Source organism: Dendroctonus ponderosae, unplaced genomic scaffold (assembly GCF_020466585.1).
Source record: "Dendroctonus ponderosae isolate FM_Combo_2020 unplaced genomic scaffold, Dpon_F_20191213v2 Dpon_F_20191213_7, whole genome shotgun sequence".
Lineage (NCBI taxonomy): Eukaryota > Metazoa > Arthropoda > Insecta > Coleoptera > Curculionidae > Dendroctonus > Dendroctonus ponderosae.
The window spans coordinates 12,592,890-12,606,939 of NW_026018916.1; the positions used below are offsets into that span (position 1 = coordinate 12,592,890).

The 14,050-nt window shown below is 32.4% G+C and overlaps 1 protein-coding gene across 1 annotated transcript; it reads right to left on the reverse strand.

Annotated features, from left to right (window-relative positions):
- Positions 1-1,335: 1,335 nt before the first annotated feature.
- On the reverse strand, positions 1,336-10,072 carry LOC109535600 (protein obstructor-E). Its single transcript, XM_019901517.2, has 5 exons — positions 9,912-10,072; positions 2,510-2,707; positions 2,145-2,348; positions 1,863-2,076; positions 1,336-1,735 (listed from the first exon to the last, which is right to left on the reverse strand). Exons 1-5 carry the CDS (start codon positions 9,958-9,960, stop codon positions 1,678-1,680), a joined length of 723 nt encoding a protein of 240 aa, XP_019757076.1. The 5' UTR covers positions 9,961-10,072; the 3' UTR covers positions 1,336-1,677.
- Between the last annotated feature and the right edge of the window lie 3,978 nt (positions 10,073-14,050).

The window sequence follows — 14,050 nt, forward strand, 5'->3', positions numbered from 1 at the left end:
AAACGGTTGAAACAAACATAAATTAAAATTGAACGGCCAATCTGAAAATAACAAAAAAAAGGGGGGGTTTCATTTAAAAAACCAGAGTTGGTAACTACCACACGTTTATGATGCACCCTGTATATTGGAAAGTAATTTTAGAATGTGGACCTTTTAAACGTGAAAAACTTTCGTTGGACGAATTTTCTTGTAAACTTCATATTTACTGAGATATCGCACTTTGACGCACTAATGAGCAACCCTGTATATATAAATAATTCCACACTAAAAGTTGATTTTTTTTGTTGCCGTTGATTATGGATTTTGATCAATATCTACAGTCATGTCGGTTTACTTGTCCTTTAAAATGAAATGTTGATTCGTTAGAAAACATAACATGGTTGACAAAATTGGCCTTTTCTTTGCAATTATGATGAATGGAACTATAGTGACCTTTCTTCAAACTTTCTAAGGTAACTTGATGAACAGTGATTTTACATTTAATTAAACAATTTGGAGAATTACATGAAAACATAATTTTGGCAACTCGAGATCTTCAAAACGCTTAAGTTTAAATCATTGTTTTTATCAAGGCGATTGTTTATGTCAAGTATGTATCATCAAATTTTGACTCTTATTTATTGAATTCTATAGCCACCTTACAAAATCTAACAACTTTTCAAAATTTTTAGATGAAATAAATTATAATTTGAATACGGTTTAGGTCAGAGCTTAAAGCGTAAGTGCAAATTGTAAACGGCGTTTAGTGAAACGTAGTTTAAGAAACTGGAAACACTGGCATCGTTGCAAAAGTGAGAAATAGTAACACATAATTATGTGTTTTTTAAAAAGGTGGATTAGCAGAAAGCGACTTAATAAATTTAATTAGTCGAGTCACTAAACAATCACGTCGATTATTTTGAAAAATAAAGCTTGCCCAATTTGCACAGAAATGAAAGTATGTGGGCCATGTCTAATATTATAAATTCAATTAGCAAATACTTGTGAAATTGGCAAAATCTTGAATATTGTTATTATACATTCTATTTATTCTGAACTCAACTTGAACATTATGATTAAGCATGCAGGTACTTTCTCCTGTATACAGGGGGACGCCAAAAATGTGTGAATACTTCAAGATTTTTATATTTGGGGTGTATTTAAAATACACTCAATTTAATTGTTTTCTTGTAGGAAACATCTTAAGTTTGTTTTCTTCTTTCACTCTTTCCACCAGGATGAAAATAACTGCGTACAGTCTCATGCAACGTAGGTACATGTCATGAGATGGTCATATTTCAGCCGATAATCTTCAATTCAATTTTTTTTTAAGATCGTAATTAAAACTTGACACAATGAAAGATTCAATTTCTATTGTTTATTAACGAAGTTTTTATTCATTCACACCACACAAATCAGTTCTTTATACACTTTTTCAGAACCTACGGAACACTATTGCAACATACAGTTAACTTAATATACTTTTGAAAAAGTTTATAAAATGCTCAGGATCAAAGATGGAAACAAAAAGTAAGGCAAATGTGCAAATCAGGAGAGAACATCTAGAAAATGGAATAGATTGCAGATAACTAGGTTGTAAAACCAATCAATATGAAGTAAAATAAATTAAGAGAATCGAATAGACATTAATTATTATATAAAATATAAAAATATATAGTTGCTAATATCACTAAGAGTTCAGGCTTTCTTTGATGGTTTAGATGAAGCTGCTGGGTCGTCTTTGTACCAATCCTCACTAAAAGAGAAAAAAAAAAACGATTTGCAATCTACCGACCAGTAAGTTGTACTCATTTGAATTTACTCTTGACATAAATTGCTTTAATTTTCAGAAATTTATTGCAAACAAGACATTCAAAACTTACCATCCAGCTACGTTTTCAGGGGCGTCACACCTTTGCGACTCTTCATTGTAAACTTCGCCTACTTGACAACCCAAATCACGAGGCTCGATGCCGTTCAAACATACGTAGAATCTTTGACAGTCAGTGGGATGAGCAAACTTAGGATGGACTACTAAGACGCCATTGGCGTCCTTCTGAGAGTCTTTTGGACATTGGAAACCGTCTTTCAAAATATCTGGAAATACATATAATTAAATTTTCGAGCTTAGTACCCTTACAATTAGCAATTGGTCATCTACGTACTTGACGTTTCTTTGCATCCCTGCCTTCCAGCAGAATCAGGCCAAACACAAGTTCCAGAATATTCATCGAAATGAAGACCATTAGTGCAAGTGGTTTCAGTAAAATCTCCCTCGATGCAGTTGTAGAATTTGTTGCAAACAGTGGGATCTTCATGGGCAAAGAAGCCGTTTCTCCTTGGGCATGGTCCTTTAGGTTGTGGAGTCTCTATTTGTAAAATAGGCAATGTTGAATTAAAATTGTGAATCGCAAACGTACCGCAATCTACTGTTATTGCAAATGGTTTTCAGATATGTTACGCAAACTTTTGGTTTGCAAATAAAGTATAAATTGTACCATTCTCGAGTCTCGTAAAAATATTTTCTTACGCAATTCAGTTCTGTCCCCACAGTCGACATTAAAGGGTTGATCGCACTTATTCCGTTTCCTGATCAATGGATCGAAAACAAGTCCATCAGGACAAAGTTTTGCTACTGCTTCACCATCTACGCACTCGTAGTATTTGTCGCACTGCCTTGAATCCTCATACTGGCCATCTTTAGGTGGACATTTGTATCCTTGAGCATCTGAAGAAGAAATGGTCTATTTAGATCTTAGGCACTTACAGAAACGGTAGTGTTATATATTGATATTATACGTTAAAGCCCTATATTTGCGGTCCGGTAATTGATTGCCTGTATAAGACGAAACTTTTTACGTAACACAAATTAACAATTCTCACGAGTAGGTCGACAGCTGTAAAATACAAAATCGGCAAAACATTTCAAGCATGTTACACTTACATATAATGTCACTTTCCATTTTAAACTAATATGATAAAGCAGTTTAGAATAATAACGTTCCTAAGAAGTTTGGCTGTGAAATCGTAACAGTGGCTGCGTATCAGTTTCGTCACAAATGACCGATTTTACCAAGAAAATTATTAGAAAATAATACCAGCTTTATGCAATACAGAGAACCGGTCATTTCTCAAAAATAAATGAATACATAATTGCAATAATGATCAGCATTAAATAGTGTAAAAAGATTGCCAGAAACCTGATTATAAAATATAGGTAAAATAGTAAAAATAATAGCTTCAATGTGATTCGCTTCAATTTGGGTACTCGAAAAAAAGTTCGATACTAAATTTCTGCAGATATTCACCCTTGGACTTGAACTGACTCATTGTATTCTTTCGAATACCGACTCGAACATTTAAAACATTCATTTTTGTGAACAATAAGTTGAAACTATCGTATTTCTTTATTGAATGCATAGCCTATTGAAAGGCATAGTGTTCCCGGACTTATTTTCTAACAACTGTTAAATACTGCATATCCTATCGAGAATTAGATTTGTGCGAACCATTCGAGAGCTGCATTGTCCGAAAAAAAAAAACATTTTGCATACCCTAAGCACCAACTTTATTATTAAGCCTTATTTTCAAATGGTCTCATTGGTCGCATATTGATTGGAATACTTAAGCATTTGAAAAAAAATTGCGACGTTCGCTTCAAATGACGAAAATTTCCGATATTAAAAAAGTTATGTTCTTCTTTTATCCATTTCTATAATACTGTCACTTGCGGTGTTTTTCCATGATTAACAGAATTTTTAATAATTACGAAGCGACTGGTATTTACGAATTGTTATTTAGGCAAAAACATTATTGCCGTCTTTCTGACTTACTTTTTCAAAATTTCTCAGTTTTCAGTAAAAATTAATTGTTTTTAGTATTTTTTTCCATACTTCTAAAACACCCCCAGACAACACCTCAAGAGGAATGACCCCATTTTTGAATCATCATGTATAAAAAGAATTACGGTGCTTGACGACTATAGATTTCCTCAACATATACAATAATACACAACTTTCAGTAAAAATTCACAAATTTAATAAACCGAAAAAAATATGTTTGGGAAATATGTTTATATGCATATTTTCCTTGCTTTTGTGTATTGTTTTATCTAGACGATGTTAAACATAACTAAAAGATTCGATAAAAAAACACCATTCAAAAGGTATTCTTTGAAAAAATAATCGTTGTTACTTTAAACACAATGCGGAATTTGATGTCAAAGAAGTTTGGTTTTACTTATTAAATTTTATAATTAAAGTTTCATTTGGTTGTCTTCAACGCAATTGATATTTTAGATGCATGTTTAGTTATAACGGTACCCATTTGTCGAATAAATATTTTTTGAACGTACTATTAAATTATGTATATTATAACACGTATTAGGTGTGATTAGAATCAAGCTTCTTTCTGGGTCATTTATATGTGACTGTAAATACCTTCGGTTCCTACGCTCGGGCTTTCTGAATTAGTAATATCAAGCAGATTCTACATATATTTTCAGCAAAACTATTGACGTATCTTTGATATTTTTGTCTTAATCTGAAAATTTTGAGTCAAACTATGTAACAAAACACACCTTAGGGAACAATATATCCGATCTTAATATCGACTTTTAATATTATATCCTGGATTAAATATATATTTTTTTTACTTCGTTAAGATTCTTCCTTTAACAGGGAAGAATCTGGTTTTATGTATTAAAATAAATTATTTTATCGCCAACAAAGCGTGGTGCATTACATACCCTCTGAAAGAATGAATTATTATTAGAAATCTGTGGAACATTAAACAAACCCAATTTAAAATTTTAATTGGTTATCTTTTTACGTAGTTGCAAAAAGTAATGTACGAGAACTGCAAAGTAGTCGGCTTAATCGAGAATCGTCGTAGATGCCGGTATCTTTATGCAATATTGTAAAAGTGAAAGGCTATTTCGAAACGTGAAACTGGCGACTTGTTCTGCTCATCGAATTGTTAAATAAGCATCTTTATATTTAAGGTCATTGGCGTGCGTGATATTTTAATTCGTTACAGCGAATTCAAATTCCGACCTTTCGAAGCGACATTTTCATTACTTTATGTGTTTCTGCGACTAAGCATTAACATCCCTGAGTGACTCCAATGATGCATTGTTTAGCTTGTTTTACTAATTCTCCTGTTTAAACTCCTCACATAGCTATGTGCCATAAACAATCGATTTGATTAATTAGACTTTAATTATCCACACAATGCAAAATATTTTGTGATACGTAACATTCCATTGCAAATTGCATAATTGAGTGTTAATGGTCCTAGAACTGGTTTCGACCTATATTGTAATGAAAGAGAAAGTGAGCTCAGATCTAAAATACTGATGCAGCCGCTATACACAGATTGTTCCAAATTAATTTGGCATATAAGGGACAGTTTAAAAAATATTTTAAATTTTCCAAATAACATTTTACTGACGTTACTATCGGGCTCAACTGATATATTTCTGACGAAAATATGTGATTTTTTAATGAGACGGGACATTATTTCTGGGAAGCACAAATGAAGACAAGACAGTGATAAATTACATCGTATAAAAATAACTACTGTATAAACTAAATTTATTTAGAACCCCACTTATTGGGATAATACACTTCAACATTTTCTTTACCTTCTTAAAGAATACCAAGCACTATCGTGTTCGCATAACTATTGACGTATTTAATTTAACATGAGTTGAATGAGTTGAAATTCATATGAATTTGATTGAGAAACAGGCAGATATGTAGTCACACTATTTGCTATTAAACGTGGGCGAATGAAAAATAATCTTTGTTAATTTCCGATATTTGCAGTTAGCTGTAATTTTAATTACATATAACATTACATGATTTAGATATTTTACAGTTCATTAATTATTGAACCTTTTCTTGATATTGCAAAACCTGGTGAAAGTGTTAATGTAGTTTTAAATGCTTGTGGACAAAAATACATTGCACGGAAAGTAGAAATTCGACATGTTTTGCGAGAGAAGTAAAACATTGTCTGTGCATAAAAAGAAACAGTCCTTAATTCCAAACAAACAAATAATTTATTTCTGACCGTAAATGTGCTGACGGCACGCCACTGACTATATTTAATTATCACGGTTAATGTCTAGTAATACCAGATGCAGGTATGACTACATGCGCAACATTAAAATCCACGGTTCTTCAAGACATATGGCTATAATACCAAAGGGAAATGAAAGCAGTGGCCTTAAACAAAAATGTTAATTTCTTCTAACCGCTTAACATTCAATATAACCTTCAGACTTGTTCACTTCTTATGAATGTTAAAGACAATTTGTAGCTGGAAATCGAGCGGACATTAACATGGGTGTGGTGACAATTTCTGTTTAATTGAATCACGCCATGTCTTTCGCTTGTAATGGCGCAATATGACTATTAAGTAAAACACAATAATTTCCAAAACCGGTTCTTGTTACTAAATAAATAGTAATACTATGGCGACGTATTTTCAAGTAAATAGCAATTTTAGATGCAAAAATGCTACTCCTTAAGATTTCTAATAGAACCACCACATATTTCTGGAAACAATGTATGCAGTAGGGTAATTACATATTTGAAGTTAAGATTATTCCTAACTAGGGATTGTCGGTATTTAACGTAACCGCTAAACTAACAGTGTTTCAAACGTCTAACCTGAAACCGTAGTTACAGCAAGTCGATTTAAACCGTTGTTTTTGGAACCGTCTCATAAAACTAAGCAGAGTATGCACTTGCATATGAGCTATGAGCAAACTAAGAGTCTAAGACACAAATTCTATCACAGTGGAAATGTAAAATAACAAACGTTTCAAGCAGAATATGCACCTGCATTTAAGCAAGCAGTCCATTTTCAAATATAAATTCAGTCAGAGATGAAATAAAAGTTATTTGAATAGTAATAAACGTTGTAAGGTCGACATATTTTTTTAAATTATTTTTTGGTGGTACCAAAATTAACTCGAGTAATACTTCGTCCAGGTTTGCCAAACACACATCTCCGTTTGTTGTTATTGTGGATTATTTAATGTTATTTTGAAACGAAATGCGAGAGATTATTTTCTAAAGCGGCTGCTATCATAAACGCACGAAGAACTAGAATTAGTAAAAAGCATCTGCAAAAAAATGTATTCTTAAATGTTAATTCATGTTTAAATCAAAATGAGATTTTTAAACATTTTCGCACATAAACCGTATATTTTATTTAATCACTGTAGTTTTATTATTATCAGTTTTTTTGTTCTTCAATTAGTGACCTCGGACCTATGTTTTGTTTTTAATTTTATAATATTTTCTTTTAAGTTTACCAATGCTAAGAATTATGTTTTTAATAAAGGAAATCATTAAATACCATCAATATTTCTACTATCATCAAAATTTTGCATTTTTAATGAAACATTTAAAAAGTAGCATGCTCCTTTTGGAACAGCATTTTCAAACCTATTACCACTGTAAAACTGAAATGTTGTAACCCGTTACAGAAACAGAACCATTTATCACACCTCTATTCCTAACAGGCACATTAAAACATAAGTAAAAGCCCGTATTTACAAAACTGCTATTAGGTCCATATGTGGCAGAAACAAGAACAAGGTCATCAAAAGAACATAACAAACAAGGCAAATTATGGAAACAACAGAGATAAAGACAGTTCGAAGAATAGCTGGAAAAGCTCTGTCGGACAAGGAAAGAATCGCGGATATCAGACAAGAATGAGAGAGGAACGAATAGTGAAAATTGCCAAAGAAAAACCAACTTCGAAAAGGCGAAGCAAAGGAAGGCCAAGAAAACGATGGCGACATTATACCTCCATAAAGCTCGTTACGATGAAGAACAGGCATTGTGCCTCATTGAAATGAAGAAAAAGTTAAGATTAAGTATAAAGTAGGTGTTAAAGCAAACAAATATCCGGGCTAATAAGGATAGAACCATCAATTGTCTTTTATGGTTGCATATTGTCAGATTTACACAAAAATGTGCTACGTACGGGAAAAAGATTATCAAATTAATCCGTGATTTAAGATGGCTAAATTTTTTACTGCTGTACATATTTCGGCAGTCCAAAGCAACATTACGATTGTGATATTGTTTTGTTGATGTAATTATATATAAAAATACCTTTACTATAAAGGAACTAAAACGGTTTCCTGTGAAATAAACAAAATATAATTTTTCAATCACTTTCCGCTTGACTGAAGAATGAAAATGATATATTTTGAAAGCAAGGGCCAATTTATAACTGTTCACAACATGTCCTTTTCTATTATATTCTAATAATTATAACTATTAACCGAAGGTTAAAGGTTTAGTAACTAATAATACACACATTAGGCATGCCAATGCCTTTGGTTTTTGAATAAATGTTCAACAGAACCTGAATTTGTGATGCCAGTTCGGTCAAAATCTTGTTATTAGCAAATTGCAAAAAGGAAACAACATTAAACCGTAAAATCTCTTCGGTCGAACCATCAATAAAAGCGTATAACCTGCAAGATAGAAGTACTCAGATTTCCACAGTTAATAGTAACTTATATAATAAACATTCTCCAGTTATCTATACAATTCTTAAAATTATTAATGCCATGTGAACGAGTGGGAATCACATCAATAATTTGGAAATTAGAATAAAGATAATAGTCTAAATCATTGTCCTTTAACGTAAAAACGTCGCTGAATTTAATTGCTAATTAACATATTCATTGAAACATAATAATGTTATTTAATAATTGGGATTGTTTTATAATAGTCGGGGTCTCATACATATGCAATTCGTGAAATACTTTCCAATGATTTCAATATTGAGCTGAAAGAGTGTATGCTAATACATGTGATTGAAGTTAAATAAAAGGTTAGAGAGTTTCGTTACGCAACTATTGCAGAAATAATTTGGTATTATGTTTAATTATCGGCAGCAGCTGTGAGATGTAACATATAGAGATAATTTACTAATATGAGCACAAAAACATGTGCATATCGAAATTTCAAATATCCGAAGTTACTGTAAATAAAAAAAAGTGTAATTTATGGCGAGACTCGCACTGAAAAATTTCAGTGCGAACGCAGCGGTTATGCAATTTATGTAAGTATTAGTATCTTTATGCTTGCTAAAATCGAATAACCCATTTTTACTGGTATGTCAAATCTTTATTTTTCGCCTGACTATTTTCCTACCGAAACGAGTGTCAGGTCAAAAATAAATTTTCTCCAGACCACTACAACTCTAGTTATTTTTTATGTTTTATCGAAGGTTTCATCCCTAAATAATATTAATGTTTATTTGCAATAAGCACTATTTTAGTCCGTTTTAAACCCATTTTCTTAACTTTATTATTACAAATAGTTTGATCAAATCACTGCCCATTAATCATTGAATTTACATTTTATTTTTCTCCATCTGAAACTTGATCCGAGAAGCACAAAGATAAACCAGTCTAAATTACAGTGAAAAGAAAGAAATATTTAAATTGTAAAAAATTGTTCCATAAACATGGATGTAGTAAATTTTAATTTCAATGGAAATTTACTAGCTACATGAAGTGTACATAATATCAAAAATAAATCGAAGAGCAAACGGTTATTTGTGAAAACATTTCTCAAAATCCTTCATATACTTTAATAATTTAAAATAAAAATAAAATTGATTAATTAAATAGCTTACATAAAGCAAAACAGTTAACACCAATTTTCCGCGTTGTCCGAATCGGTTTAAAGAATGTACAAACGTGTTTATTCCTTTTTGTGAGCATTTTAATCTTTAAAAGATATAATTAAATCTACCGTACTTTATTAGCCTTAACCAGAAATATGCTTAAACAGGTTTTGCACGATACAAGATCTAAAGCGAAACTTAAACGTATGCTTTCGCTTTAATAATGAAAGTAGAAAATGTTACTGAATCGAAATTCTACTTACTTGCTCCAGCTGCCAAAGCGGCAATCACAGCCAACACAAAAAGTTTCATTTTCTATTTGGTAGGTTTTAGTCTTTCAAATAGCGAATGTGAACTGATAAGCCTGCCTTATAAGAACGACCTCTGGGTACCAACTACCGGAGAAACGAAGACTTTTCTTTATTTAACGATTACCTTGCCGGTCGCCCCAGCCAATCCCTGATCGGCAGAATTTCTGATTAATATCTCTGGTAGGCATGGTATGTCAATGATTATCAGAAAATAATTAAAGGTTAACGTGAAAATGTTTTAAGTTTGAAGTATTTCTATCTAACTCGTAGTCTGGCCAGTCTAATTCATTTGGAGTTTTGCAAACATTGCACAAAAGGTATAAATATTTCAAAATTGCACATATGCAGAATATTAATAAAGGACACTATCATCTTTTCGCAAAGCATTATTTTTGAGTTACTAACCCAAACCTTTTCCTAAGTGGTTATATTTTATGGACCTTTTTTCAGGACTTTGTTTTACAACCTAGAATCAACATTTTGCCATATTTCTCATTTTAATACAAAATTCATTTCCTGGTCATCAAACCAAAATTTGGCTTGGTTCTCTTTTGGTCATTCTCTTATTTCTTATAACACGCGGAACATTTCTGTTGATTGGTCGTTGTTGTCTGCAAACTCTTAACTAGCAAGGGACCGGTGTTTCTGGATACAGAAATGAATTTAATAAGCCTTGATGATGCTACAAATAAAATACTCACGAAGCAGCGTACGAAGCATTAGGAAACTGCAAAAACAGCAATGAGAACTAACCGTATGGCGGATGAAGACATTGAAGAAAAACCAAAAATATAAAAAATACTTGAACTCAAAAAAACCATTTCACACTACGCGTGCGCAAATCGGAATTCGTTTCGAATATTTGGGTCTCCGAACGCACTTCTGACTGACACTCCCGCCACCTTGTGGCAGCCGTTCAGGATATAAAAATTCAAGCTTCTTACAAGCCGAAGATATCTAATTTGTAAATTAGGTAGATTTAATGCTTATAGCAATGAGAAAGAAACAACATTTTAAATCTTTTTAGCAAAAACAAATGTGATTAATTTCAAAAAGATTTAGAAAAAGATAGATTTATTGGTGACTATTTTATAGGTATATACAGGGTGTCGCAATAAGGATGGTAAGCGGCTGTATATTGGAAAGTATGTGTCGTAGAGTGATCGGAAATTTTTTTTTATGAAAAACTTGAAGAAAAGAATTTGCTAAAAATTATTTAGAAATTTTTCAGATCACCAATAGATGGCCTAATTGCAAACGGTATTTTAAAAAGTTCATTTTATAAAGAAATTGTCTCTGTAGGTGAAACATCTAGTAAGTTTAGTCAAAAGATCATAAAAAGCCGTACTACTTTCTTTATGAACTTTTTTCCTAACTTCTCAAATAAAGCGTGGGGCGAGAGTCAAACTGCTTAATACAAAGAAATCTGTAACTCCGACACGGCTTGACGGATTTCCAAGTATTTACTATCAATTGAAAGAGCAATGAAAACTCTACAATATGTGATATAACAACAATCTTACTCATTTTCCAAAAATTGGATGTTCGAAAAAATTACTTTGTTTTAATTTTTCACAAAAATTTTAAATAAAAAATGAAGTAAACCGCAATAACCGCATCTTAAAATAATTTCTGGAATTGATTTAATACTTGAAAATAATAAAAGTTGCCTAATTTAAGTAATTAAAGTAAGCTTTGGAAGAAAAAATGTTGTTTTATTGTTCCCACTATTTTCAAACTTACTAGATGTTTCACTTATAGGGACAATTCTTTCTTTAATTAGTTGAATTAGGCAACCCTTATTATTTTCAAGTATTCAGTCGGTTCCAGAAATTATTTTGAGATGCGGTTTTTGCGGTTTGTTTCATTTTTTCCTTTGCTTTCGAATGCGTGTAAAATAATTTGATGGTAGCATTTGAAATTTTGTATAGCATTTGAAATGACAGCGGATTTTTCGAAAATGAGTAAGATTGCTGTTATATCACATATTGCAGTTTCTATTGCTCTTTAAATTGATAGTAAAAACTTTGAAATCGGTGAAGCCGTTTTGGAGTTACAGGTTTCTTTGAATTAAGCGGTTTGACTATGCCCCCACGCTTTATTTGACAAGTTAGGAAAAAAAGTTCATATGGAAAGTGGTACAGTTTTTTTATGATCTTTTGACTAAACTTACTAGATGTTTCACTTATAGGGACAATTTCTGTGTAAAATCGACTTTTTGAAATACCTATACGTATTAAAGTACACAAAGCTCATTACTAACACTGGTTTATTCCATGATACAATATATTAATAATCTATATTCCTCGTGTTCCGATTGTAGAGGCGACGTACTTCTTGCCAAGCGCAGTGGGTAAGGTAGATGCCTGTTATGCCTATAGATAAAGACGAGTATAGATTACCAACTCTCTTGCACAATGTGGAAACAATGTCTATCCTACCGCCATCTATGATGGACCCAGGCACAACTGCGCCACGTCCTTCTTGCGTGGTTTGCGTCTCTGCTACTACTGTTCAGGGTTTGCATCCTTGCTATTGTCGGCAACCCATCACTTTCATTGAAATTAAGATATGTTTAATATTCAGTTTGATATATTTGTACAGAGACAAAACTTGTTTCTGATTTATAAACAAATATATCAAATTGAATATTAAACATATCTTAATTCCAATGAAAGTAATGGGTTGCCGACAATAGCAGATACATATTTAGACATTAGTGATTGGTGTTTGGATATGTTGATAATAGAAACTTCATAAGCATTTTAAATTTTTTATTGCAGTAAATAAATAGGCGAAACGCCAAGTACCATTAATTTGTGCAAAGTGTTATTATACAAACCACAAACCTTTGATCAAAAAGCAAAATGAGCATGTTATGAATCAAGGATTAAGAAAATAAACAAATATTTCAATGTAACAACAAATGAATTAATTAAGTGCAGTTATCAATGCAGATATATATTTAGGTAGTTGGATGAATATCACAATAATATATACCGACATATAATTGTGTACCAGGATATCGGGTTGAAAAGTCTAAAATCTACGATAAGTATAATCATAATAAATGTAAAGTTATAAAATACTTGTTACACCCAATCCGTCTGATCCAAACCATTCTCAACTTGGGATTCTGAGCAAATAGACACCTGAAAATATTCTGCTTTTATTTCGTTCTAACTTGATTTCGAGAAATGTACAAAAGCAGCACCATGTGGGTTTCCTCCAACAATCCACATGTATAGAATTGTAGTAATGATGAAGCTTACCGCTTTGAAGATCGCATATCGTCGCACGCAATATTAGTGCTCATTTCCTAACGACATCTATGATAGACGCTAGGGATTTACGGATAATCTAGACTCGGGTTTATCTATGTTGTAACCTAAAAATTGCAAATCCCCACGTTTTATAAATGCGCTGTCATGTCATATCATCTATGCCCTTAAGTGGAAACTATAAAATTGTCTCTTTTATGTCCTTAAGTGGAAACTGTAAAAATTGTCTCTTCAATCAATTTATCTTGAACAAACCAGTCACAGATGGCGGGGCTGCGATCCCAAAAACATGAGTACGCGCATGGCAATATGAGTGAACATCACCCCCATGACAACTCAATGGGATAGCCTTGACCACAAAATTAGTTCGGTAAACAAATGCAAGAGGCGCGTTGTTGGCGGGAAGAAAAATGAAACTCGCCATGTGGCTGTCGTTAATCATCACTGTAATCAGTAGCACGTCTTTATGTATGATCAGCAGTTGCCATATAACAAGAATTTTGCTGCATTGCATTGCAATGCTTGCAGAACACGTGTTGGACTCGATTTTGCTAGTGATCTTGTGATTGTTTCATAGTTTGTTGTTCATACTATGTTGTGCTAAAAAATATAGATAACTAGAGGAAAAGATACCACTGACTTTATTATAAAAAGCGTGCATTTTCGTCGTGCGAAAATCGTAATGGGAATCCGGATGTGAGGTTCCACATGTTTTCTCATGGTGCGATTATGTTTCAACACTGGATGGACGTTGTGAATAATCCAGCATTGTCTAAATTAGCTCATACTACTGTTAGAAGGTGTTATTCG

Excerpts from the sequence above, each read along its gene's own strand:
- LOC109535600 (XM_019901517.2), bottom strand. The coding sequence starts at position 9,960 with ATGAAACTTTTTGTGTTGGCTGTGATTGCCGCTTTGGCAGCTGGAGCA. Across the intron at positions 2,349-2,509 it reads TGGGGACAGAACTGAATTGC|AGACTCCACAACCTAAAGGA; the intron begins GTAAGAAAATAT and ends TTTTACAAATAG. Across the intron at positions 2,077-2,144 it reads GGGATGCAAAGAAACGTCAA|ATATTTTGAAAGACGGTTTC; the intron begins GTACGTAGATGA and ends ATGTATTTCCAG.